Source organism: Doryrhamphus excisus, chromosome 14, assembly GCF_030265055.1.
Source record: "Doryrhamphus excisus isolate RoL2022-K1 chromosome 14, RoL_Dexc_1.0, whole genome shotgun sequence".
NCBI lineage: Eukaryota > Metazoa > Chordata > Actinopteri > Syngnathiformes > Syngnathidae > Doryrhamphus > Doryrhamphus excisus.
This window is the reverse complement of record NC_080479.1, coordinates 12,282,315-12,308,355: the sequence shown is the minus strand read 5'-3', so window position 1 is coordinate 12,308,355 and position 26,041 is coordinate 12,282,315. Positions and strand designations below refer to the sequence as shown.

Sequence of the window (26,041 nt, the reverse complement as noted above, 5' to 3'; positions counted from 1 at the left end):
TACAGAATATAGATGCTCACATCAAGCCACACATCGTCGCTGTTTGACCACTTTGCTGCTGCAGTCGCATCCCACCCTCCTCCTCCTCCTCCTCAGCACCGCCCCCCCCCCCGGCTCAGCTCACACCCCACCTTGGATGCAGCGCCAACAGCCGCACAGCAACCGGAGCCACAGAGCCGTGCAGTTTTTAGCACTTCACCCGCCAAAATACCACCCGAACAATGACACTAATACCCAGGTTAAACCAACGCACCGTTATTTGACAACCTCCGACGCGCACCGCTCTTCCTCTTCGCCTCTCCGTGTGGTAAGTGCTCAGCTTCAGCACCACATTGTGCACAATGTAACGCAATGGTGTAGAATCACTGTTGCCATGCATGCATTTTGAAGTAAATGCAGTTTTGAATTGCTTTTGAAAGGATATTTGGACAGTTTTAGTGATTTACTTGTGCTGCAGCAGACCTCACTGATTGAGTCATTGTCAGTGAAAGTTGTCACAGGAAGTGAAAGGGTGCATGCATTGTCTTGTCTCTTCCATGCTGGGAATTGCGTGTGATGATGAATGTAGAGCACATACTGTAAGCATATTATTTTCATAAGCATATTATCATGCAGCACGTGGCATGCTGAGGTGTGAGATTATATCAGATGGCAGACACAGGAGGAGTGCATAAGTACGCAAATGTCTTGTTTTTGGATGGGAGTGAGGTCAACCTTTCTGGTTTTGGTTTTGGTATTGTTGACACATGCAGCGGTTAAGCTCCGAGAATAGCGTGACTACTTCTACTGGCTTTGGGAAGGCAAGCAGGCACTTTTTTGGCTCATTTTGAAAAAAAAAAAGGGAGAAAGAGGATAATTATCCATGTGCTTAACTCTTGAAATCCAATGTCTGACTCCCACTTGATCCTCTGTGTAATCCATTGAGACAGTAGAACTGGGAAGAGACTCAAGCTGTGGAAAGCCATTTTTCCAATCATTTCATGTACCCAATGAATGGAGACTGGTGTTTTTTATACAACTGTGACGGTGCCAAACACAAACACACTAGCATGTGTTTGAGGATACATGGCATCAGATAAAATGGCTACTTTTAAAGGCCAGGCTTCCATCAAAGAGAATATGGAGTATGCACATATGTGATGGCATTTCTTTGATCAGATCAGTGGAGAAGGGCAAAGGCAAACATGCATGGCGAGAATATTGCGTATTGCCGCATGTATGCTTTAGCTTGTTGAGGGAGGGGTAAGTCAACTAAATTGTATGGGGGCGCACATCAGAAAGGGGTCAGACTCATTTTGTTTTTGGATCTACTTTTTGAACGCTTCTTGTGACCTTTTCTTGCAAGGACTTGCAACAGTACCCCCCCACCCCCCCAAAAAATCTATTCCAAGAGTCTTTTTTTAGACACACAAAGGTGACCTCTGGACTTCACCATACTGATATTTGTTGTATTTATTCTCATTTTTGGCGGTATGAAAGCGAAGCATATAAAATAAAGGTGGACTTTCACTTTCAATTAAGTCCCATTTAGGAATTACAGCTATTTCATGCAGATGGCTGCCATTTTTCTGGTACTCAAATATTTGTTTTTTCTGAAAATGCCTTAGTAGCTATTGTCACATGACACATGATGTAATACGCTTCGGACATGAGTTTATTTCACCTATCCGCATATGCACGGGTGTGTGTGCGCTACTGTACCCCCCAGCCAAAAGGGAGGTGGGGGAGTGGGGGGGGGCAAAGGAGGGTTGCATGTGTCACTTGACCACATTAGTCACCAGGGAACGCAGCCATGAGTCAGGAAAGTGTTCGGCCTCATCCATCACCCTTCTCTTCTTAACCCACTTTCCCTCCATTCCACTCTGACTTTTATTTCAAGACCCCTGCTGCTGCTGCTGCTGCTGACCGAGTGACTTTCCCTCACTTCCTGTGATGAACACAACAAAACACTAAATTCATCCAAAAAGAAATGCATGCCTGTTGTGTTTGTTGTTAATGTGCATACTCTATATAATGTTGATGCCCTGGGAATTGATGCAAAGAAAATGTGGAATAACTCCATCTTGCCTTTCCTGCCATATGGAGGATCTTTGACTAGCATTTTTATGTGCACTAAGTTCTTCTGTGCTGCTGTCATATAGAGGAGCGGCCCTGCCGTCATCTTTGATCAGTGTGTTTGCAGCCTTGAGTGGCCCCTTTTGTATAGAGGATCTTTGCATATTGCAGTATGCCCTTAAATACAGCCGATACTTAACTCCTGTCTGTATACAGGGGATCTGTGATGAGTATTTTTTGCAGTAAGGCCGGCCCTGTCATATAGAAGATTCGTGACTTGCATTTTTGTGCAGATCTTTAGCTGCTGTCATATAAAGGATCTTTGACGAGTGTTTTTGCAACAGCTTCTTAAAAACAGAAAAGAGCATCTGTGATATAGAGAATCTTTGACTTCCATTTTTATTGTGCAGCAGGTCCTTAAAAAGAAGCATAGCAGCCCTGTTATAGAGGATCTTTGACTTGCATTTTTTTGCGTGCAGAAGAGTCTCAAAACCAACAAAGCGCTTTTGTCATATAGAGGATCTTTGACATTTTTTTTCGCTGCAGTAGTTCCTTAGCTCCTTAGTACTCCTGTAATATGTAGCAGCATTTTTTGTGCGGCATGTTCTTAAAAAAGAAGAGTGCTCCTGTAATATAGCATCTTTGGCTAGCATTTTTATTTTGCAGCAGGTCCTTAAAAAAAGCAGAGTGCTCCTGTAATATAGGATCTTTGACGAGGATTTTTATTGTGCAGCAGGACCTTAAAAATGGCACAGAGCTTCTGTGATTTAGAGGATCTTTCACTTGCATTTTGATTGTGCAGCAAGTCCTTAAAAGCAACAAAGCAGCCCTGTCATATAGATGATCTTTGACTTGCATTAGTTTTGTGCGGAAGAGCCTCAAAAACACCAAAGCGCTTTTTGACATGTGTTTTTGCAGCAGGTCCTTCAAAACAGCAGAGTGCTTCTGTCATATAGAGGATCTTTGACAAGAAGTGTGCAGTAGGATCTTTGACTACCTTCAAAACCCCCCCACTTCCTGTTGCTGTCCCAATACTTTTGTCCCTGAACGTGGGGTATCGATTTACCGCAGAGATGAAAAAGTCTGTATTGCTAGCTCAGCTGTGCGGGGATTAGCGTGTAAAATAGGGCCGAGCAAATTGAGCGTTTAAAATGATACACCCCGAGCGAAGGGATTTGATGATTATCATCAAGGAGGCTCAATTCCAAACATTTCCTGAGAAGAGTCATCCGTTTTAGTGCGTCTTTGTGGCCGCTGCAGCACAATTCTTGCCGATTATCATAATGGATGAAGAATAGCTTGGCTAAATGTTTAAATACAGGTCAGTCCATTGGTTGGGACTCATGTGAAGCCCTCTAGACATGAAATAACACCCCTATAGTCGCTTTTTAATTTGTATTACCCAATACAGTAGGCATAATAACAGTAAGTAAGCCATTTAAGACATAAATAAATGCAACCTGATTGTTGCTGATTTACTCCCCCGTCTGTGAAACACATTTCTAGTATATTCCAGCGTCCATTTAAAAAAAAATAATTACTCCTAATCCACTACAGGAAGTGATGCTGTTTTTGCTGGAAAATAATCCAGTTTGAAAATAATAACATTACACAAAGCGTTCTCAATTTTAACACGACTATAACGTCACATGTCAAATCCATGGCGGTTCTTCTGTACCTATTCATCTTGAATCATCCTCTCCGCCCACCTTTTCTTCTCTTTCTTCTATGTGAGAGCAGATGTATTCTGTTTATCTCTCATGACTGGCAGACTTTCTCTATCTGTTCCCTTATCCTCATTTCCTCTGTTCACTGCGCACCAACCGACCCCCCCCCCCATCCCTTGCATCCACTACTGTTGGCTTCCAAAACAGCAAAATCTTCTTATATCGCAACCCTTCAAACAGGAACAATTGGTGTATTTTTGGAGCAGTCAGCATTTTGGTGACAAGCGGCAACAGAAGCCCATTTCCTTTTAATTTCTAAAGACGTATTAAGGGCAAATTCACTCTACAGTATATGTATTATTTATGACATCCTGCAACAGGAATGGGTGCTGTAGCATAAAGAATGTGTGCACCGGTCCGTACAAATTGTGTATAAAAAGTGTTTGCAGACGCTCAGATGGTATTGTTTGGCTTTTTAAATAACACCGCCTGCATCGCTGAGGTGTAAAGTGACGTTTAAAAAGGTCATTTTTATATCATGTACGGTAGACGTGCTACAATGGTGTTTATGCTATGATTATGATCATTTATGAGAACAGTAAACATGAGCCCAAATATGATTCCAGCCTAACACAGGAGACAAATAGCAGCTGACAAGTTTGGCCAGGCAACAGCAGGCCATGACTGGAGATGTTTGTTCAAGTGCGCCCTCCTCGCCAGATGACCTTTCTGCTTTTTGTTGTTCTGCATAGAAAAATAATCTGACTGACGTGAGTAACTTATGTCCTCCATTGTTGTTCCCTCAGCCCCAATACAGCGTTCCTGCCCCCTCCTCCACACCAGCGGGACCATGATGCTCAGCAGCTCCGTGGAGGTCCCCAGCCCGGGCGGGCTGAGCACCCTCAGCGGGCTGAGCGTGGCAGCTCGGAACGTGGTGCGCTCCTCCAGCATCTCGGGGGCGATGTACAACTTAGAGAAGAGTCCCAGCGGCGGTGGTGGCGGCGGGGGTCCCGAGACGACATCTCTGGCCGGTAACAAGAAGCGGCGTTCCAGCCTGGGCGCCAAGATGGTGGCTATCGTGGGCTTGTCACAGTGGAGCAAGAGCACGCAACAACTAAACCAGCATGGTCAGTGTACTCTTTGACTATTTATCTTCAGCCAAACACTTCATCCTTTTTAGCACCGTAGACTTCATCATCTGTGGGTCAGAGTGACCTTTTCCTTTTCCACCGTTTTCCTCCTTCTCACTGTTACCATGCTCTCTCTCTTTGTCCCCCTTTCCTCCTCAACATAACATTTGCAGTATCAGCTTGTACTTATGGAGAAGGATGATCATGATTGGGGCGTGATTTGTGTCCTGCGGGTATAATTATAGATATCATGCTGGTGCAGTAGAGCTACTTTATACCTCAGACGTCAAAACAAACCCACTCACTCCTGGTGGGAAGGAGGAAAACTAGTCATATGCTGAGGTTTGATAGTTTCTTACATTTGAGAAAGCTCCATACATCCTATCTGTGAAAGAGCAATGCACTTTATTAATTCACTTCAATTATATAATTATAATAATTATGGAAAGGTTATTTTCAATATGTATTTTTCTGAAAAATAATGATGAAAAGGTAGTTTTCAATATATATTTTTTAGCAAAGTAATGATGAAAAGGTCATTTTCAATATATACTTTTGGCAAAATAATGATGAAAAGGTCATTTTTTGTATATTATTTTGAAAACGAATAATGAAAAGGTCATTTTCTATATATATTTTTGAAAAATAATGCCAAAAAGTTAATTTTCAATATATATATTTTTACTAATAATTATGAGAAGGTAACTTTAAATATATATTTTTGAAAAATAATGATGAAAAATTCATTTTCAATATAAATATTTTCAGTAATAATGATGAGAAGGTAATTTTCAATATATATATATTTAATAATAATGATGAAAAGTAATTTTCAATATATATATATATTTAATAATAATGATTAGAAGGTAATTTTATGAGAATAAAGTAGTAACATAAGAAGATAATGTGGTTGCTAAGCTTGAGGAATGAGTCAGTGCCCCAAACCAACAAACTGATGAACACTAATAGGACCCTTTGTTGCATTTTTATTGGTATTTATTTCCACCTTTTGAGTCTGTATGGAACCTTTTTTCTTGCTCTACAGTCCAAACTTTGTTGTCTTCGGTCATCTTCCACCAACCAGACACCAAAAAGTAAAGTTGAAGCTGTAATACCATTAAAAAATCCTTGGTCCCGTTCTTTTGAAACGCTCTCTCTCTTCTCTCCTCCATGAGATGGAATGGAGTGGATGCGTGACAATGAGGCGTGTGCATGTCCAACACACATTAGCAGTGCCAGCGCTAACAGAGTCACCATATGTCTACCAGGCCGTGTAAACAGGAACACATGCTGTCATTCACATGTGAACGTGCAAATCAATTCCTTGCATTGTAACCTGTGCTTCGTCCATCACGTGTTGGGACGATATTGGGTCTAGGGAGGATTGTCGATACAAGCGCCACGGGAGCTTCGGGCCCCCTTCACCCCATGCTGGTTTACCTCTGTGCTCATGTTGATGAAGGCAAAGTAAGGATGAGGAGGCTCGGAGGGGCTGAGGATGTGAAGAAAAGGAAGAGGGGGGTGTCTAAATTTAGATGTTCTCAGCTGCTAGGAGAACATATCTCGCCTGGAACTAAATCACAGGATCGTGTACCCTTCTTCACGCCCTTATACCGTATAGCTCCCCTTTGTTGGAGTGCTTTCTATGGAAGAGTATTCCAGAATATTGTGATTTTAGACCTCTTGGTGGAGGTTTGTGCTCTATCCGATGTCCTATATCCCAAAAGTACTACCGTCAAGGAGGTGCTCTGTTATGTAATGGCATGATTTGATGTATTATTTTATATTTAGATGAATCTTTCACATGAAAAAGCATCAGGATTCCATTTATGTGCTGCAAAGGCTGTTTATTGAACAAGCCTAAATTGTTTTCTCAATGCTAAAAATGGGGACTTAAAATGACGTGTGCCCCCACCCCACCCTCATCTTCTTCCTGCGCTCAGTCAATTTCAATCAGGCTTCTTTTTGACCTTCCTTGCTGGTGCTCATTAACGGTCAAATCTGCTCTGTTGTCAGGGCGCCACGTTTTGAATGGCAGGCTCATCGATTGGCTGACGGGGGCCGGTCGAGGCGGCCTTGGGGTCTCGGCTCCCCCTCCCCCCGCAGCACTTTCTGTGCTTGGTTGGACAGCCGATAATAATAAGCAATAAGCCACGGGGTTAATTGGTCATTGGGGTCTAGTACACTGAATAAACACAATATTATATTATACTAATTATACTACATTACGGCAGCAGAAAGGTGGTTTAGAAAAATGAAATAAAACGATGGAAAACTTGAGCAAGTAGAGGAAGGATACAACAATGTCTGATATCATTTATCCTGAACCTATTTATGTATTTGTTATTATTTAATGACGACACAATGTCTGATATCATGTATCCTGAACCTATTTATTTGTTATTATTTAATGACTACTGCAGTGTCTGATATCATTTATCCTGAACCTATTTATTTGTTATTATTTAATGACGACACAATGTCTGATATCATTTATCCTGAACCTATTTATTTGTTATTATTTCATGACTACAACAGTGTCTGATATCATTTATCCTGAACCTATTTATTTATTATTTACTAACTACAACAGTATCTGATATAATTTATCCTGAACCTATTTATTTATTTAATGACGACACAATGTCTGATATCATTTATCCTGAACCCATTTATTTGTTATTGTTTAATGACTATAACAGGGTCTGATATTGTTTATCCTGAATTTATTTGTTATTGTTTAATGACTACTGCAGTGTCTGATGTCATTTATCCTGAACCTATTTATTTGTTGTTATTTAATGACGACACAATGTCTGATATGATTCGGGGCATTTTGGGAATGAAACCATCAGCTGAATGAGTTGACTCGTGCTGGCTGTTTTATATTCAGGTTAATTGACATGAACCACTAAAGCAAGGCATTACATTGGCAAGTATGTAGATTGCCTATCTTCTATCTTTCAGCGTGTTCTGCTTGGAATATTACCTAATGACCCTTTTTTTTTGTCGACGAGGCATATTTTTTTACTGTATAATCTCACTCGGGACACTTAACCATTACAGGCATTATTGCTTGGTCAGTGAAGTAGTCTCTCACCGTATTATACTGGGAGGCGTTCATTCATGTAGATAAAGAAAATAAGAAAATGTAATATGATGCAAAGTAAACACAGTCAAAGCTGAGGGGCGTGGCCTGTAACACACCTGAACCCGCAGTCCTCCTTTCCTTATTGATCCAAAGTAGGTCCGACATGTTCTTCAAGACAAGAGTGTGTCTGTTTCAATGAGCTCCATGCATGATTTGCTGCTTACATAACACGCGTTGCATCACAAATCCATGCGTGCAATGTAAACACGCCCCTGGTGCAGTCCATGTTCGGGTCCTAATTCAAGGATTTGTTACGGGCCAGCTTTGGGATGACATTTTTGTTCTGCCTGTGGTGTATTTATTGCCTGCTATTATTAGTCTCACTCACCCAAGGAAGGCACGTATACAAAGCATTTCCACGGATTTTGAGGGGTGACTCACTCCTCCGCCGAGCCCGGTTTTATCTCCTGTGTGAGCTTCATCGCTTCATCCATGACTGCAAACGCAGAGCTCGCAGGAGGGGCGCCCCTCTGGGGACTGAGCACACCAAAGCAGTGTTAGATTAATAATGGAAGGATTGCCGTAGTGGGAATATATGCATGCGTATATATGTATGTAAGTGTACGTGTACGTATATGTGCATTTATTTGGCAGTGTGTCATCTCACTCCACCCACTCGGCAACAAGGCTCTTCTTCACATTCCATAGTTTTTTATTTCCTTATTGGCATGTTTATTGCTGTGGATGTATAGTGGCACAAGTATGCTTCACTGAGACATAAAAGCAGCACATTTATCAGTTTCCACTCTCATGGAATACCTTTTTATACCTTTTAAGTTGCAGCCCCAAATGTCACCTTTTTAAAGATTATTATATGCACAAAGTGCATTTTAGGTGAATTTATTCAGTCATTTTATTAAGCAAATGGGGAACTGCATGCATACAAATAATGCATAAATTAATATGACCAACCTGCCAGTTGGGAATCACTGATATAGAGCATCTTTGACAGTAAGTGCTTGAAAGCAGCAGTGCTAATGTAATATAGAGGATCTTTGACTGACTGGTGTTTTTGCAGTAACATAAAAAAAACAGCATTTTTGCTGAATAGATGCTTAAAAAGAGCAGTGAGCTTCTGTAATATAGAGGATCTTTGATGATTTATTGCAGTAGGTTCTTAAACAACAAACTGCTCCTGCCACATAGCGGATCTTTGACTACCGTTTTGCTGTAAGTACTTAACAACAGCAGATCGCTCCTGGCATATAGAGGATCTTTGACTGGCGTTTTACTGCCGGTACTTAAAAACAGCATTGGTTGGTACTTAAAGACAGCATTTTTGCAGTAGATGCCTAAAAACAGCAGAGAGCATTTGCTGCAGGTACTTAAAAACAGCATTGGTTGTTGTTTAAAAACAACATTTTTGTAGTAGATGCTTAAAAACAACAGGAAGCACCTATAACATAGAGGATCTTTGACTAGTGTTTTGCTGCAGGTGCATAAAACAGCATTTTTTTCAAAAGATGCTTAAAAAAGCAGAGAGCTCCTGTAATATATAGGATCTTTGGTGTATTATTGCAGTAGGTCGTATACAGCAAGCTGTTCCTGTCATATAGAGGATCTTTGACTCGCATTTTGCTGTACGTGCTTAGAAATAGCATGAGGAGGATCTTTGACTAGCATTTTTGAAGTCAGTGCTTAACAACAGCAGAGTGCTCCTGTCACATAGAGGATCTTTGGCTCGTGTTTTTCACAGCAGGGTGCTGGAGTATTCATACAGTAGTTGCAGTTTGTAACAAGTCTCTAAAAACAGCGGCGCTACTGTCGCAGATGTTTTTGACTAGTGTTTTTTGCAGTCGGCCCTCCAGTCCAGTCCTTGACTTGCGGCCCACGGACCCATGTGGTTGTAATAAGAACTGACCCAGAACCAGTTTTGATGTAGTTTTAGATAAAACCCGCAGCGGGATGCTGCAAGCCCCAAATAGGGTAAAAAAAAAAGCCAACGATAATATTCTTAATTCCCCAAAGAGTACGGCAAATAGTCAAGACGTCAATACCACTGTCCTGACCTCTAATTACAAAGGGCTGCTTCACTGTGTCCTACTTTTGCTCTCATTCTGAGTCACCCTTCTGGCAGCAGCGCTCTCAGTGATTAGTTGGTGCTTTTCAGGGAAAATCTCTTCATTAAGATGACTCAAGTCTTGCTTGGTCTGGAACCATCACTGCCTCACAACACGCCGTCTGAGGCATCACAGTACGTCTCCGGGTGGAAGGCATTCACAACTTCACGTTGTATGTGTTGTGTGTGGAATGGGTTTGGTGACGTGTTGGTGTCAGTGTGGGTTAGTGTGTTGTTGCTTTTGCATCGACACACGTACGTATGTGTTATGTGTGTTTTGTGTTTGGGTTAGTGAGTTGTCTCGTGTGTATGCATGTATAGGTTATATCCAGGGTGGGCAAATATTTTGACTTGTGAGTTGCACTGAGTTAACAAAATTGTTAACAAATTGTTGGGGCAGGACATATATTCAACACACACACACAATTTTATACTTATAATTTTCCTTGAGGGCTGCATGGCGCTCAAGTGGTTAGCACGCAGGCCTCACAGCTAGGAGACCAGAGTTCAATCCCACCCTTCCACCATCTCTGTGTGGAGTTTGCATGTTCTCCCTGTGCATACGTGGGTTTTCTCCGGGTACTCCAGTTTCCTCCCACATTCCAAAAACATGCTAGTTAATTGTTAATTGGCGACTCCAAATTGTCCATAGGTATGAATGTGAGTGTGAATGGTTGTTTGTCTATATGTGCCCTGTGATTGGCTGGCGACCAGTCCAGGGTGTACCCCGCCTCTCGCCCGAAGACAGCTGGGATAGGCTCCAGCACCCCCGCGACCCTCGTGAGGAAAAAGCGGTAGAAAATGAATGAATGAATGGATTTTATCTAGCAAACACAGAGGTAAGTGCAGGGGGACACTCAGAAATACGCAGTGCACTTAAATGCCTCATAAGCACACTATTATTAGGTTTATTTCAGCTTTCTTCTTATACATTTTTTCTTGCAATATTACAGTATGGCTTTATTCTCATAATATTTTGACTTTATTACCCCCCGGTTATGTTGTATGTGTTTGTGTTAGCGACGTCCAATAAATATCGGTACCCATAATTATCGGCCGATATTGGTATTGGATTTTTCCTGATCATAAAAAACGATATTAAAAAAATGCTGTATAAAACACTTATGTGTTCATTCCACCACAGGAGATATGTCATATAAGACATATCGGTATCCGTATTGGCTGATATCAGTATCGGAAATTAAGAGTTGGACAATATTGGCATATCGTTTTTTGTCAAAAAAGCCAGTATCAGACATTCCTAGTTTTTGTGTATAATGTGTTTGGGACTTGTGACTTGTTAGTGTGTATTGCATGTCTGCGTGTGTGTGTGTGTGTGCGTGTGTGTATTGGTGTACCAAACCCATGATACACAACATACACCCTTACCTGTGTCGTTCCTGGAGGGAAAAACACCCATGAGTGGTTGGTGTATTGAACAAACAACACACACACACACACATGCATTCCCCCCCAGCCAATGTAAACAAACAGACAGACTTATGCTGCACTGCAGGAAAGTCCACATGAGCCGATGTTGCTTCTGAAAGTCCAAATGCCATTTTCCTCTCCAGTCTGCGACATGTTGAAATCATCATCATCATCATCTTTCCGTTAACCTTTTAGTGCCATTTCTGTGAAAAGACGGGAAGAATGAATATGATGAAAACATTAGTCAGCTCTGTTTCTTCTCATCAAGCATCAAGCCTCCAGTTGGGAAATGACTTCTGAATTAGATTGCCTCCCCCCCTCCGCTTGTAATTAATTGACATTAGGCAGAAGCCTGTGCCGCATATTAACTCACGGGCAGACATCCTGCCGCACATGGAGGTTCTCCATTAGTAGAAACCATTTCCCATGCGTGCAAAAGGCTAATCACTTGTCACCGGTCACCAGGGTCGTCCCTTGAGATCTTCCTGTTCTCCGTATCACACAGGAGGTGCCTTTTGAACTCTTCATGCACCATCATATCACTGCAGGCATCGTCGAGCACGTGTTTACCGGTCTAGAGATGCTGGGAGCAGCAGCGTGGCGTTGCTAGGCTACCAGCAGAAGCTACCGGAAGACGTAGTTACTTGCAGTCAGCTGTCCTATTGTCCTGTTATTTTGTACCTCCATTTTTTTTAATTGAGTTGAGTTAATTGGTTATATTAATTAGTATACAAGAGAAGCAGTTGGTTTAACTAATTATGGACAAAATTAAAGTCCTTTATGACTAATGACTAATGATTAATATATTAATCATATTGTAAAATGTTTGTCACATGTTAATCTTTTTTTAATTTTGAGTTAATTTGTCAGGTTTTGGACTAAATTAAAGTCAGAAATACACACGATATATAAATATACATTAATATTTAAATTTTTTATATTTTTTAGGAATTTTGTAGAAATTAATTTTAATTTTGTACAATTATAAATAATAAATTTTGAATGTACATCAATTTTTTACATTTGAAACAAAATTTTGGGAAATTTAAGGGAATTTATTGAAAAAAATTCAATAGCTTTTTTTTCACATTTACTGTAAATTTGTACTTATATTACATTCAATGTACTTAGAGTAAAATATGTGACATTATATCACGATTAAGTGAAATAAACTGGACATTTTGCTTCCTAAAGTATATTTAAACTAGGGATGTCCGATATTGGCTTTTTTGGCGAAAACAATATGCCGATATGGTCCAACCCTTTCCTGGTCCTTTGCAACTTTTGCATCAGTTTTTCCTTTTTCACATCTTCCCAATCAAGAAAAACGCTCAGGCGTCATTTTCTTCTTACGTAAGCGTAACGCATTCATCTATAAATAATCTCTATTTTTACTCTCCACCTTGAAGCCGCCGTCTTTTCAGGGCTCCAAATTTAGCAAGGCGGCCCCAGCAGTAAAGACGCCGCCACAACAAAAATCTTTCATCGGCCGACACCCGTGCTTAGTTACTGTTGCTATGCATGGCGGCTCGCTGCCGTCACCGGTGCATCCAATTGGCATGTGGGTGCAGCCGGGGAGGCTAAAAACAGCATTCCATATTACGGCACATAATGAGAAAAGGCTTCATCAGTGTTCTCTCCAAATGTCAGAGCAGCTTTAATGAGCCACTGATCCCCCCCCCCACTCACACAAAATACGATGCGTGGGGCTTTATTCTCACAATTGAAGCGACTCCATTGCTTCCATGTGACTTGTTATCTAAGATGTGGGTTGCACTTCATACCTTTTATGTGCACAAAGTTTGCCTGTCATCACACTGCATGCTTCCTGCTATCTTGCCAGTCTCCTGGGATGACTTAGCCCTCGTATCATAGTGGAGCCATCAGGAGACAATTAAACAGCCTCCCCTCTAGCTTATGTAATGTTTTTTAGCACTTCAAACCCGCACAGATTTCATGTCTGACGAGCACTAATTACCGTGTGTGTTTACTTGAGATGAATACAAGGGAGTAGAACTGCAGGGAAAAGTAAAAAAAAAGTGCTTATTTGTTTGGTTTGGATGGGACATGCTGTTACATGTTAAGCTATTGTATGTCACCGGCACTAAATAGCATGGGTTGTCCAAAGTGCAGCCTGGGGGTCATTTGCAGCCCAAAAAATTACAAATCTGTATTAATAATTACATGAAAGAAGTCCTCCCATTCCATGTGGAAGTGGTACATTTTGGGCTTCTTTTTAAACCAGTTCTTGAGTGTCCAGTAAATACATCGGAGGCTAACAAGTTAGCTTGCTAGCTTGCTAAAGGTTAAAGGTCGTGTTCTTGCAGTGATCCTGTAGCCTGTACATTCCAGTTGAGAATCCTACTGTGGGAAATTCACTTATCGCAGTCATGGAATCAATTAACCGTGATAAACGAGGGATGACTGTATCTCTATTTTTCATTGATGGAATTATTATTTTGAGGTACTTATGATTACACATTCAGTATTCTGATAATCATTGATACGATATCAGTATAAAAATGTATATCGGTATCTTATTTTTTCCCAATCATGAAAATCTATATTGAAAAACACATTTGTGTTCATTCCACCATGTTACACATATTGGTATCGACCGATATCGGTATCGGAAATTGAGAATCGGGCATCCCTACTGATTATTCCTTGGAGAAAATAGTGACTCCCAAACAGGAAGTGAACAAAGATGCAGGAAGCTGCAGGATTTCATGATGCCATCTATCATGTACAACACAAAGCTAATATAGCCTAGCACGTATTGACCTACATCGGATTGGTTTGAGCGCCTTTCATGTCTGAAAATGTATCACGTGGCCCCCCCGCATCCTTCAATTTTTCGGTATGTGGCCCACGGTGGAAAAAGTTTGAGCACAGCGTGTTTACAGGACGAGGAGACAAGGAGCTAAAGATAAAAATAATAAGCACTCTAAGTGACATGAAGGCAAGGCTCTCCGAGAGGGGAAAGGCTTATGAGGGGAGCATGTCGGCCGGGGCTCTTGGTGCAATGCAGACTGTGTTGCCATGGTAATGGGAAAGGGGGAGAGCGCAGAGTAGGAGGGGATTAAAGAGGAAGGAAGGATCACTGCACCTTACTGGGGGCTGTTTTAATGAGAGGGGAGGGTCCGGCTGGTAAATGAGTAAATGAATATGAAGTTGAACGCTACTTGATGCATGGTGGAATGCTTACAATTGCAATACAACTTTATTCATTCTGAAATATGGTACAAAGTGTGTGTGGTTTAATTGAGGGCTGAGCTTGTCTCCATGGCGCCAGCGGTCTCCAGGTGGTCCGGGTGGGTTGTCATAGCAGCGGTAGCGAAGTTTGGGAGCACGCCTCGTAGACCCCCCGTCTCCAGAAAAATAATCCTCACTTTTCTCTGCTCAGCCTCCTCCACGGTGTGGCGTTGTCATGGTGATGAGGAGGATGCTTAATGAGCTTGGAGGGCTAATGAAGTGGCGTCCATGTTTTTTTTTTTTTTTTTAATGTGACAGTTTGTGCATTCTCTCCTTAAAAGTCTTCACTGGGCTGCAGCGCGTGGGCACCTATAGACGAGGAGGACGTGCCGCCGCTTCCTATTGTCATCACGTCTGCACCACAAAAGGGAAGCTTTGTTATCCGGTGTTTAACATGCAGTTCAGGATTGAAAGCGCTGCTCACGTTGCACATACGTTCCAAAGGATTAGCATTTTTGTACGTGTGGGCATCCATAAGCTGTATCTAGAAGAAGAACTCTGGAGGGTTTTTTTTTTTGATGCTGATGCTGCATGAGCACATCCTTTTATCAGAGATATCGAGTGTCATCACAGGAGACGATTCTGCTGCTGTTGCTTTATTGAAGCTGGGAATAGCTCTTACAGTCGCCATTGTCAAGCATGCTGAAGACATGTCACGGCATTTAGCAGATCATAGCGTCAAAGTGCTAGTATCCTTCACAAACTTTAACGACAGAATATTTTCTTCCAGTAATTTTACACTGGTTATGGATGTCCGTTGCTAAAAACCAATATTTCCGATAGTTATCTGTACTGAGTGGCTTTAGGATTCCTCATTTAAGGAACATATTTGTAGTTAGAGCTTCATAAACCTGTTTACAACCTTCTAATGATGGGTTTAACATAATTAGAGCCCTCCAGATATTAAATAACACCCCTATAGTCACGTTTACACTCCTATTACCCAATATATTAGACATAAAAGTTGTGTTTATGTGTTCTTATGCAAGTGGACATGAGTGGGGGTGAACAGGAAGTGACATCAGGGGTTCAGAGTTGAGTTTTTTCTTGGCATAGTTTAGGGATTATTGTGCCCGTTGTGAGATAATTCAAGAATACATACAATTATCTTAAATATGCATATTTTTGGACTAATAATAGGTTGAATTCCAAGATGAACCATTCAATCATGGTCATGACAGAAAATGTTTTGTTATTTTTATTTTAATTTTTATGCAAATTCCAATTTCTAGTTCTTAAATCTGACTGACTGCTTCATATTGAACTTCCAACTGCATTCTAAGATGATTTAAAAAAAGTCTTCCTTTTCAGATGGCGGCACCAAGAAGCTCCGCAGCACAATCCGACGAAGCACGGAGACTGGCATCGCCGTGGAAATGAGGAACCGGGTGACGCGGCAGGGCAGCAAGGACTCCACAGACGGCAGCACCAATTCCAACAGCTCCGACGGAACGTGAGCGTCCGCCTCGTGAAAATGCTTAACATAACACCGAGCCCATGTTGACATCCCAGACTTTTTTTCAGATTTGTATTCCCGACCACGCGCCTCGGGCCCGAGAGCCAGTTCAGCGACTTCCTGGATGGATTAGGCCCCGCTCAGATTGTCGGGCGGCAAACATTAGCTACACCTCCCATGGGTAAGCCACCAGCGGAGTGGACCGAGTACTTTTTATTCTGCTCTAGTTGTTCTTACTGCACATTTTGATTTGCTTGTAAGTTTAGTCTTTACGCCTCTATAGACACGCTTTTATCTACCAGTGTCCTCATAAAAAGGGGTTGTCTTATATTCTGCAGGTTAATATGGTATAGGATCACACACACACACACACACACAAAATAGTGCATATTAAACTATATATATGAAAAGCAGGCTTTGCTACACATATTTAAAGTGCATATCATACAGTATACATAACACTAACACACAATGCAATACAAATATATAGACTTTTTTAGCATGCATAGGTATGTTAATGCATAACTATAATGAATAAAAAGGTGGTATTACAAGAAAAAAGTCTTAATTATGCTAGACATTTTTTTTTATATTTTACTAAAACTCTGTAATTTTTTTATTAGTGGGTGTAGAACTGCAATTTTATGAGAATAAACATGATTTTTAAAAAAATGCATATATGTGAAAGAATACGTGAAAAGCATTATGTATCCTATGTGAAGTGACGTATGCCAATTTATATTTGCATTTTATATATAAAATATGTATAAATATAGGCATAATATAATAAATACACAACCCATGTCATTTTCTTGTAACACCCTATTTTTCCCCTCAGTTTTTCATTTTTACAACTATACCCCCATAAGCAAACTATGAGACTCTAAGCACCAAAAAGAAACAGGGAGTTGTAAAGGTGAAAAGCCATTGTGCACCTTAAAGCACAAGGAGAGTGCATATAAAGTTATTGTGCATGGAATATAGAATATATGGATATAGCTCAGTAAGGACACACACAACTCTATGTCTCCCTCTAGTGGTAAAAAAGGCAACACGCATGAAGCCAAGCTTCTTGCAAAGACCTCCGGCTTTGTTATTATTGTTATTATTTCTTGGAAATAATAATTAAAAAAAATCTTTCTGCAGGGGACGTCCATGTTGGCATGGTGGACAGAGGAGGTCAGCTGGAGGTGGAAGTCAACCAGGCCAGAGGCTTGATCCCCAAACCAGGATCCAGGAATATACCCGGTATATATATATATATCAACGGACACCTTTAGTTTTTATGATTTTCTTTCATTTGTATTTTGTATTCTTCTTCTGCCACATGTAGCGACCTACGTGAAGGTGTACGTCCTGGAGAATGGAGTGTGCTTGGCGAAGAAGAAAACCAAAGTCGTGAAGAAGAACCTTGACCCCAGCTACCAGCAGCCTCTGTTGTTTGATGAGAGTCCTCAGGGCAAAGTCCTCCAGGTATTTCACTCCTTTTTAATACTATTGTATACAATTATTTGTATTCGTACAAAAACACAAGAAAAAGTCCATGTAATTGTAATATTACAAGAATGAACTCATATTTTGAATATAATTTTTACATTTTGGTGTAAGTATAAAAAATGTGGAATTGAAATAATTACAAAAATTATATTAGGTAATTTGAATTGACTTGACAGACAGATTAAAAAAATGTAATCTTAAAATAAAATTATGTTGGGAGTAAAATTTTTATTGCATTCATAAATAAAATATATTTATGTTTATTCATTTTATTTGCTTATTGTTAATATTTATATTGTTAATAACCATATTATTTTATATTGTATTAGTATTATTATTTTATTTATTTTTATTAATTATATTACTAATTAATTATTAATTATATTGTTATTTTATATTATATTATTATTATTATTATTATTATTATTATTATTATTATTATTATTATTTATTAAATAAAAATATTATTTCTACTAGAATTAAATATAATATATATTTTAATCATGCAATTTTCGGGGAATAATATACAAATATTTTTCTTTTTATTGAAGTCATAAATATATAAATGTAAGGTATGCACCAAACAGTATGACCACAGTAAAACCTTAAATTATTGAAGAAAAAAGTTGTAATTTTACCAGAATAAACATGTAATTTTAATAATAATAATAATAGAAGTAATTTATTTGAGTAATCAAAATCATTATACTGTGTACATGATACTGTATTATACCTTAAAAGACCAAACAGTATGACCACAGTAAAACCTTAAATTATTGAAGAAAAAAGTTGTACTTTTACCAGAATAAACATGCAATTTTATTAATAATAATACAAGTAATTTATTTGAGTAAACAAAATCATTGTACTGTGTACATGATACTGTATTATACCTCAAAAGACTATAGAAGGATACTGTTTAGGTATCCTTGCATAACAAGCCATCAACCTTATTGTCGTGGTCCGTAGGTAATAGTGTGGGGTGATTACGGGCGTATGGACCACAAGTGCTTCATGGGAATGGCCCAGATCCTGCTGGAGGATTTGGACCTCTCCGCCACAGTCAGCGGCTGGTACAAGCTGTTCCCTACCTCCTCTCTGGCAGACCCGAGCATCGGACCCCTCGCCCGGCGCCTCTCTCAGTCGTCGCTGGAGAGCGCCACCAGCCCGTCGTGCACCTAAGCTGAGTCATTCAAGCGTCGGTACTGTACATACCACTCCAGACTGTCTCTCCAAGAGCTCCACGTCCATCACGCACATTGCCACCTAGCGAGTATTAGTTCCAAGAAGTCATCGCTGCGGCATATTTGACCCCAAAACGTAGCATTTCCCCCCCCCTTTCCCACTCCCCACCATGCTTCACGGTGCCATAACCTTCATTCAAGGTTCCACAGTTCCATACTTTCTAAACTCTCTATGCCAAACTAAGAAACTTTATTTTTTAAAACCAAAGCAATCCTTCTTCTTCTTCTTCTAGTCGTGTAGATGATCTAGTAGAACATTATAGCGTATGGATATGTAGCAGAGCCAATGAAAGGTGAGGTAGCAACACTGCTATTGTTGTACAGGGCAGGGCTGACTATATCTAGATATGCATACAGTAAAACATACATAAGTACAGCATATACAGTATAGCTTGGTGGTTACACAATTCCTTGTGTTCACGTCTGTATTGGCTGCATTCTGCATGTTTGCTTGCAACCTTTTGTAGACCACTCATTTAGCCTTTGACCAATGTAATATAAGAGAGTGGCGCTTTATTTCCACTGAAGGGCGTTGGATAAAATATCAAACACTTGCCTTGAGCACAAAAGGGATGCTGGGAAATACGCATGGCTTCATATGAAAGGTCTCCTATTATGCAAAATGGATTGTTTTAATGATGTTCTAACAGTAATATGTTCCCCCAGAGCCTGTTTAGAACCTCCAAATGGCAGCAGAATATATCATCTCCCTCACTGTTGAGAGAAGAGGTGCTTTGGAGTTTTTTTGGTGGGGGGGGTTTATTATATAATTTGCTACACGTCTTAAAATAGAGCTCTGCCAACCTGAAGGCAACATTTCCTTCCCCATGGACATGAGCTTGCCCAGTGTGTATGCTAAACATTTTGTGGGAGGGAAAAAAAAAAACACAGGCTTCGCTACACATTTAAAAATAAAACTTAGACCTCTGCTAGCCTGGTTTTCATGACATCTTGTATAAACAACAACAAAACTAATTCCTTGTGGACATGATCATGCCCTATATGAATGCCCACCACTTCATGGAAGACCGATTTGAAAAACTAACACAAACAAGGCTTCGCTACACATATTAAAACAAAGCCTTGAGCTATGCCAACTGTGTTCCATGACGACACAAAGGCAAAATTTCCTTCCTCATAGACATGACCTTGCCCCATTCATGGACAGTAGCTTTGTGGGAAAAAAGCAGGGCTTTGCTACACGTTTTAAAATTAAAACTTAGACATCTGCCAGTCTGGTTTTCATAACATCTTGAAGAATAAAACTCCTTCCTCATGGGCATGCATGATCATGCCCTGTGTAAATACCTACCACTTCATAGAGCATAGCTTTGAAAAAAACAAAACAAAACAGGCTTTGCTACACATATTAAAACAAAGAGCTATACCAACTGGTTTCATGACATCATGAAGGCAAAAACTCTGTCCTCATGGATGTGAGCCAAACTCGTGTACAGACTAAAAACTTCATGTGAAAAAATACTTTAGTAAAAAAAAAAAGCAGGCTTCGCTACACATCTTAAAATAAAACTTAGACCTCTGCCAGCTTGGTTTTCATGACATCTTGAATAACAAAACTCCTTCCTCGTGGACATGATCGTGCCCCATATAAATTCCTACCACTTTATGGAAATAAAAATAAACAAGGCTTCACTACACATATTAAAAAAAAAAGCTTTGAGCTATGCCAACTGGGTTTCATGACATCATGAAGGCAAAAACTCTGTCCTCATGGATGTGAGCCAAACTTGTGTACAGACTAAAAACTTCATGTGAAAAAATACTTTAGTACAAAAGAAGCAGGCTTCGCTACACATCTTAAAATAAAACTTAGACCTCTGCCAGTCTGGTTTTCATGACATCTTGAATAACAAAACTCCTTCCTCATGGACATGATCGTGCCCTATATAAATTCCTACCACTTTATGGAAGACAGCTTTGAAAAATAAAAATAAACAAGGCTTCGCTACACACATTAAAAAAAAAAGCTTTGAGATCTGCCAACTGGGTTGAAGGCAAAATCTCCGTATTCATTGATGTGAGCCTAGCCTGTGTATAAGCTGAGAACTTCATGGACAGTAGCTTAGCAAAAAAAAGCAGGCTTCGCTACATGTTTTAAAATAACCTTTACAGCTTTGTAAGGCGAGTAGCATAATACGGGACCTTTATAAAGGGTGCAAGTGCTCCCCAGGCAGGAGGGAGTATCACTCGCATCTTTTTCTGTGAACCAGCGTTTGACTTTCTCAGCATGGGATGGAATAAGGAGGCCTCACACCCACACTTGATACCAATGACCTTTAACCCTTTCTCGACTGATGCGAAAAGTACAGATGTTTGATTCGGGTATAGATTAGCGTAGGTTTCTGTTCCATACAGCACTTTATTGTAAAATAATATTCTCTCACACACTTCTATGCTGTTTCGCTATGTGGTTCTTTTCATTGAATGCCAGCATGGAATTGTATCTGCACGTTTGTTTATTTATGATTATTATTTTGCTTCATTTGTTGCTTTTTTTTTCATAGTTTTTGAACAACAACAGGGCAGTTTAACTTGTAGCACTTTCTCAAAGATGAATTCCACACATGAAAAGGTGTAGCAGGAAGTTCAATGTAGTTGTTTTCCGGGAAAAGAAAACAAAAAAAAGGAGGAAGCTATTGACGTTTACTGTTATCTATGGAGTGACTGAAGAGTCAGCAGTGCATGTTGGTACTAAAGTACATTCCGCTGATGAGCACTAAGTACGCGTTTGCATTTCTACTTCATTCCTCTTGGAGGCTTTTTATCCTCACAGCCAACAAAAGTCTCACTGATCTCAATTTTATTCACCTATAATATTGTATGGTGTTCTATATATATATTATATATATATATATGTATATATATATAGTATATATATGTCTTTTTGTGGACAGCTGGCATGATAATGTAAAATAAGTACAAATACTGTATTTGCACACCAATCTTTTTGTGATTCCTAAAAAAAAAATCCCACTTTACCCCCCCCCCCATCCAAATCCATGTTCACTGCTGAATGTTTACTCCTTTGCAAAAAAAAAAAAACAAAGAAAAAAATAATAATATTGACATTAATGGCAGTGTTTTGGAGCTTTTCCGACAGTCTTTGCTTGTGTGGTGATCCCTTAAGACAAGAAAAGTGGAGAAGGAAACAACTCAACGTATTTATCAGCGTCTTTTTGAATCCCGCAACCAAAAAGCAACGTGAAATATAAAATTGCCTTTCTTCAACGTGAGGTGTGAGTGTGTGCAGCGACTAACGAGAGTGAGGACTGGACGAGTGTAGAAGTGAAGGATAGATATGGAGATATTTTCAATGAAGTCAAGATGGGTAAAGGATGCACGTTTGGGGGATATGAAGATTTTTTAAAAGATTTCTATCACTTCATTATCATGTGTTGCTGTTTTTTCTTTCTTGAGATGAAAGTCGTTGAAGCCTGTATGGTAACGTTTTGAATGTGAAAGCACTGAAACGGGAGGTTTTTGGGTTTTTTTTTTTTTGGAAGCAGGGGTGTCCAAAGGTTGTGTTGTTTGGGGGCCATTTTGATACATTTTGTGAGGTAAAGACGCTACAACCAAACCAATGTAGATCTATATCCATCCTTTTCTTCCAGCTTATCAGGGTCCGGGTTGTGGGGCAGCATCCTTAGTTGGGAAGCACAGACTTCCTGGTTTTTAGTTCCACTGTGCCCTGAGGTCAAACCCTTGGAACCTCATTTTTTGTTGTTAATTTGTTCCAAAATGTCGGAATTGCATAAACATTTTTTTGATTACATCCCGGAGAGAAGGAATGTAACTTTCTTTGGCCCCATGGCGGGTTATTTACCAACAGTGAGCAATGCTGGGGATGGTTTGTCTAAATATTTGAAACATACCAAGGTTTAACATTTAGAATAAGCCACAATAATAAAACAGATGTAGGCCAAAATTTTCCCCCGTGCTGCTCGCTTAGACTTCCCCAGGGTAGCTGGGGGGGGGACATAATCCTCCATTGTGTCCGAGGTCGACCCATTGGAACATCGTTACTTTGAAAATCGAGGTGATTTTTGCCTTTGGAATCTGTTCCAGACACCCAAAAACGAAACAAAACATACATTTTAGGGAGAATAATTTCACGTGCATAAAACAATGTGAAATAGTAGTAAATAACAATTGGATTCAAAGTTATTCCCGTACGTCCTGGAGAGATCCAATTCAATGGTGTTTCTCACCTTCTTTAGTGAATTGGTGGCACTTGCAACATTCCTTGGCCCCATGGTGGGCTATTTAGCAGTCGCACAATAACATTGTAGCCACTCCAATTCGCGGAACAATACAGGACTGGGAAAAAAACTGAATCCTATTGGTTTTCATTGTGGATTATGCCAAGGGACACACAAGCCCCCCCCTTTGTACACCCCTGACGTAAAGCTTTGTACCCCTAGATGAAGATTTGTTGTTAATCTGAGGTTTGAATGTCCACAGCTACCATGTTGCGTGCAAAAAAAACAAAAAGAAAAACGTACTGTATCTTCAATCAACCTGTTGCAAATGTATTTTATTTTTGTAAGCAGAGAGGCGATATTGCGAGGAGGTCGTGTCTAAGAAGATGAGGGCTTGTTCAGTTTACAATGGCCTTATTATTATTATTATGATTATTATGATTATTGTTATTGTAAAAGAGACATCAATGCTTCACTTTATTGTAGCACACAAAGTTTTGACAAATGTATTTTGCTTGAAATATTGTTACTGGAGTTCTACATCCAATATCTATATACTATATATACAGTAAGTGTGTAAATGTAGAGTTTTATGAATGTATTTCTTAACCAGTGTACCTTTTATGTCTTTTACTTTTACAGTACTGTCTTTTTAGACTACTACTTGTACTCTACTGTATTATTTGTGTATTCCCTTGAAGAAAACAGCTCAGTGGGTGAAATGAGCATGAATTAACTCATTAGTTATTGACATATCTGAACCAAGTATCAGGCTGATAGCATTTGACTTTTGTACATGATATTATTTACCGCATGGTTACGCTGATTATTCTTGTATTTCATTGTCCATCACGTGGAGTCATTTTTCGGCGAGGAGGCGGATTAAGTTGCCTAGCGACAGATTTTGAAGAGATGCAAAGAATCCGCATAAAAAAATCTGTAGCTTAAATAGGGTTTCTGGGAACTTTCCATGTGAAGTTTGGCTGAGGAATTATTGGAATTTTATATATTTAAAATTGTATTGGGAAACAAGAGGAACCTGTGGGGATAATTTGTTAAAAAAAAGCATGCAAACTAATAATACAATATAAATAATAGTAATATTTTTTTAATTGAACATCAATTTTAAAATGTTAACTTTTATTTAGAATAAAGTTCTACATTTTATGAGGAAAAAAAATAGTACATTCACGAGAAAAATTCATAATATTACATGTCATTACGTGAGTTTTTGTCTCGTACGTTTATGACTATATTCTTGAAATCTCAGATTATTTTAATACCCTGTCATAACAGCCATTTTCTGATGCTTTATTCTTGTGAATTTATGACTTTTTTCTTGTTAATTTACAATTTTATTCTCATGAATTTACGACTTTATTCTAGTGAATTTGTAACTTTTTCTTGTGGATTTACAACTTTATTCTCGCGAATTTGTAACTCTTTTCACGTTAATTTACGACTTTATTCTTGTGAATTTATGACTTTTTTTCATTTATTTACAAAAAAAATTTCTTGTAAATTTACGACTTTATTCTGGTGAATTTATGACTTTCTCATGAATTTACAACTTTTTTTCTTGTAAACTTAGTTCTCAAAATATAATTTTAAAAAAAAGCGGCACTAATTTACCGTCATAGAAATACTACTACCACTTTAGTAATATTATTTATAATAAAATAATAAGAATAATTATAATAGTAGCTATAAAATATTACATTGAAATATAGTAGAAATAATTGACTATTACTAGTACTAATGAAATGGTAATACTTGAAGTAAAAGTAATAGAACATAAAATAATTATTTGGCAATTTTAAAACATTTTGACTAACTCAATTTGCTTTAATGTAAATACCTGCCGAATGAGTATTATAAATGAAATAAAATCCAAACAATTCCCACGGAATGTTTTCCCAGAATGATGCAACCCTAATCTTAAAGTAGCACGAGCTTTGGCTTTTATTTCACAGGCAATAACTATTGATTGTAGCCTCTAACAGTGGCTATACTTTAGAGTTGTGTGGCGGACAAATGAAGACTTCCAATCCCATTTTGCGGCGCCTCAGGCAGGAACGATATCTGCTATTTGTACTTCCTTTATTGCCAATGTAGCAGCTTTCATGTGAACAGGAACAGACATGATGTTTGTTTGTTTGTGTCACTTTAAGTGTCAATTTGTCTTCATCCATGTTGCTTAATGTTAAAAATCACAGCACAGGTTTCCTAAGTAGCCATCCTAAGGCCCGACCCCCCCAACCACACTTTCTAGGTCAATTTCCCAAGCCAGCAAAGCACAAGTGTCCCTGAATGCAACAGGACAAAAGAAGTTGATTAAAGAAACACAAGCACACACACACACACACACACACACACACAAAGTTGAACCTTGATCCACATTGCTGGTGGTCCGCTCTAAACAGGCCTTATAATATTACCTTTCCACTGAGGTGTTTGCAAAAAAAAAAAAAAAAAAAAAGGACAGCGTCACGTGGGCGGATGCATTTTAGGGCAAAAATCGAGCGAGAGAAAAAAAAAGGGAGAAGCTGTAATTTTCTACCCGTGCTTTGTAAATGTTTTCTATGTGCAGTATTTGATAATGTAAAACTGGTATTTTTGTGGTTTGTACGCTGCAAAATTGATGACTTACGGTGCACGTAATTTTTTTAAGAAAACAACACAAACTGAGGGGTACACACACACACAAACAAAAAAAAACATTTCCGATTCAGAAGCCTGTATTTGCATGCCCTTTGACCTCTGGACGCAAAGTCATTAAAGTCAAGTTGAATCACAAATCCTGTTTTGTGTGTATCGTATGTTCTGCCGGGGGGCGGAGCCACCTCAGCACACCTGATGTCAATCATCATCAG

At 39.3% G+C, this 26,041-nt stretch overlaps 1 protein-coding gene across 1 annotated transcript; it reads left to right on the top strand.

The window, feature by feature from the left end:
• The first annotated feature begins 136 nt into the window (after positions 1–136).
• On the top strand, positions 137–25,966 carry rims3 (regulating synaptic membrane exocytosis 3). The gene is made up of 7 exons (XM_058047826.1): positions 137–307; positions 4,529–4,849; positions 16,063–16,204; positions 16,276–16,388; positions 17,354–17,455; positions 17,541–17,680; positions 18,674–25,966. Exons 2-7 carry the CDS (start codon positions 4,573–4,575, stop codon positions 18,884–18,886), a joined length of 987 nt encoding a protein of 328 aa, XP_057903809.1. The 5' UTR covers positions 137–307; positions 4,529–4,572; the 3' UTR covers positions 18,887–25,966.
• Positions 25,967–26,041: the final 75 nt, after the last annotated feature.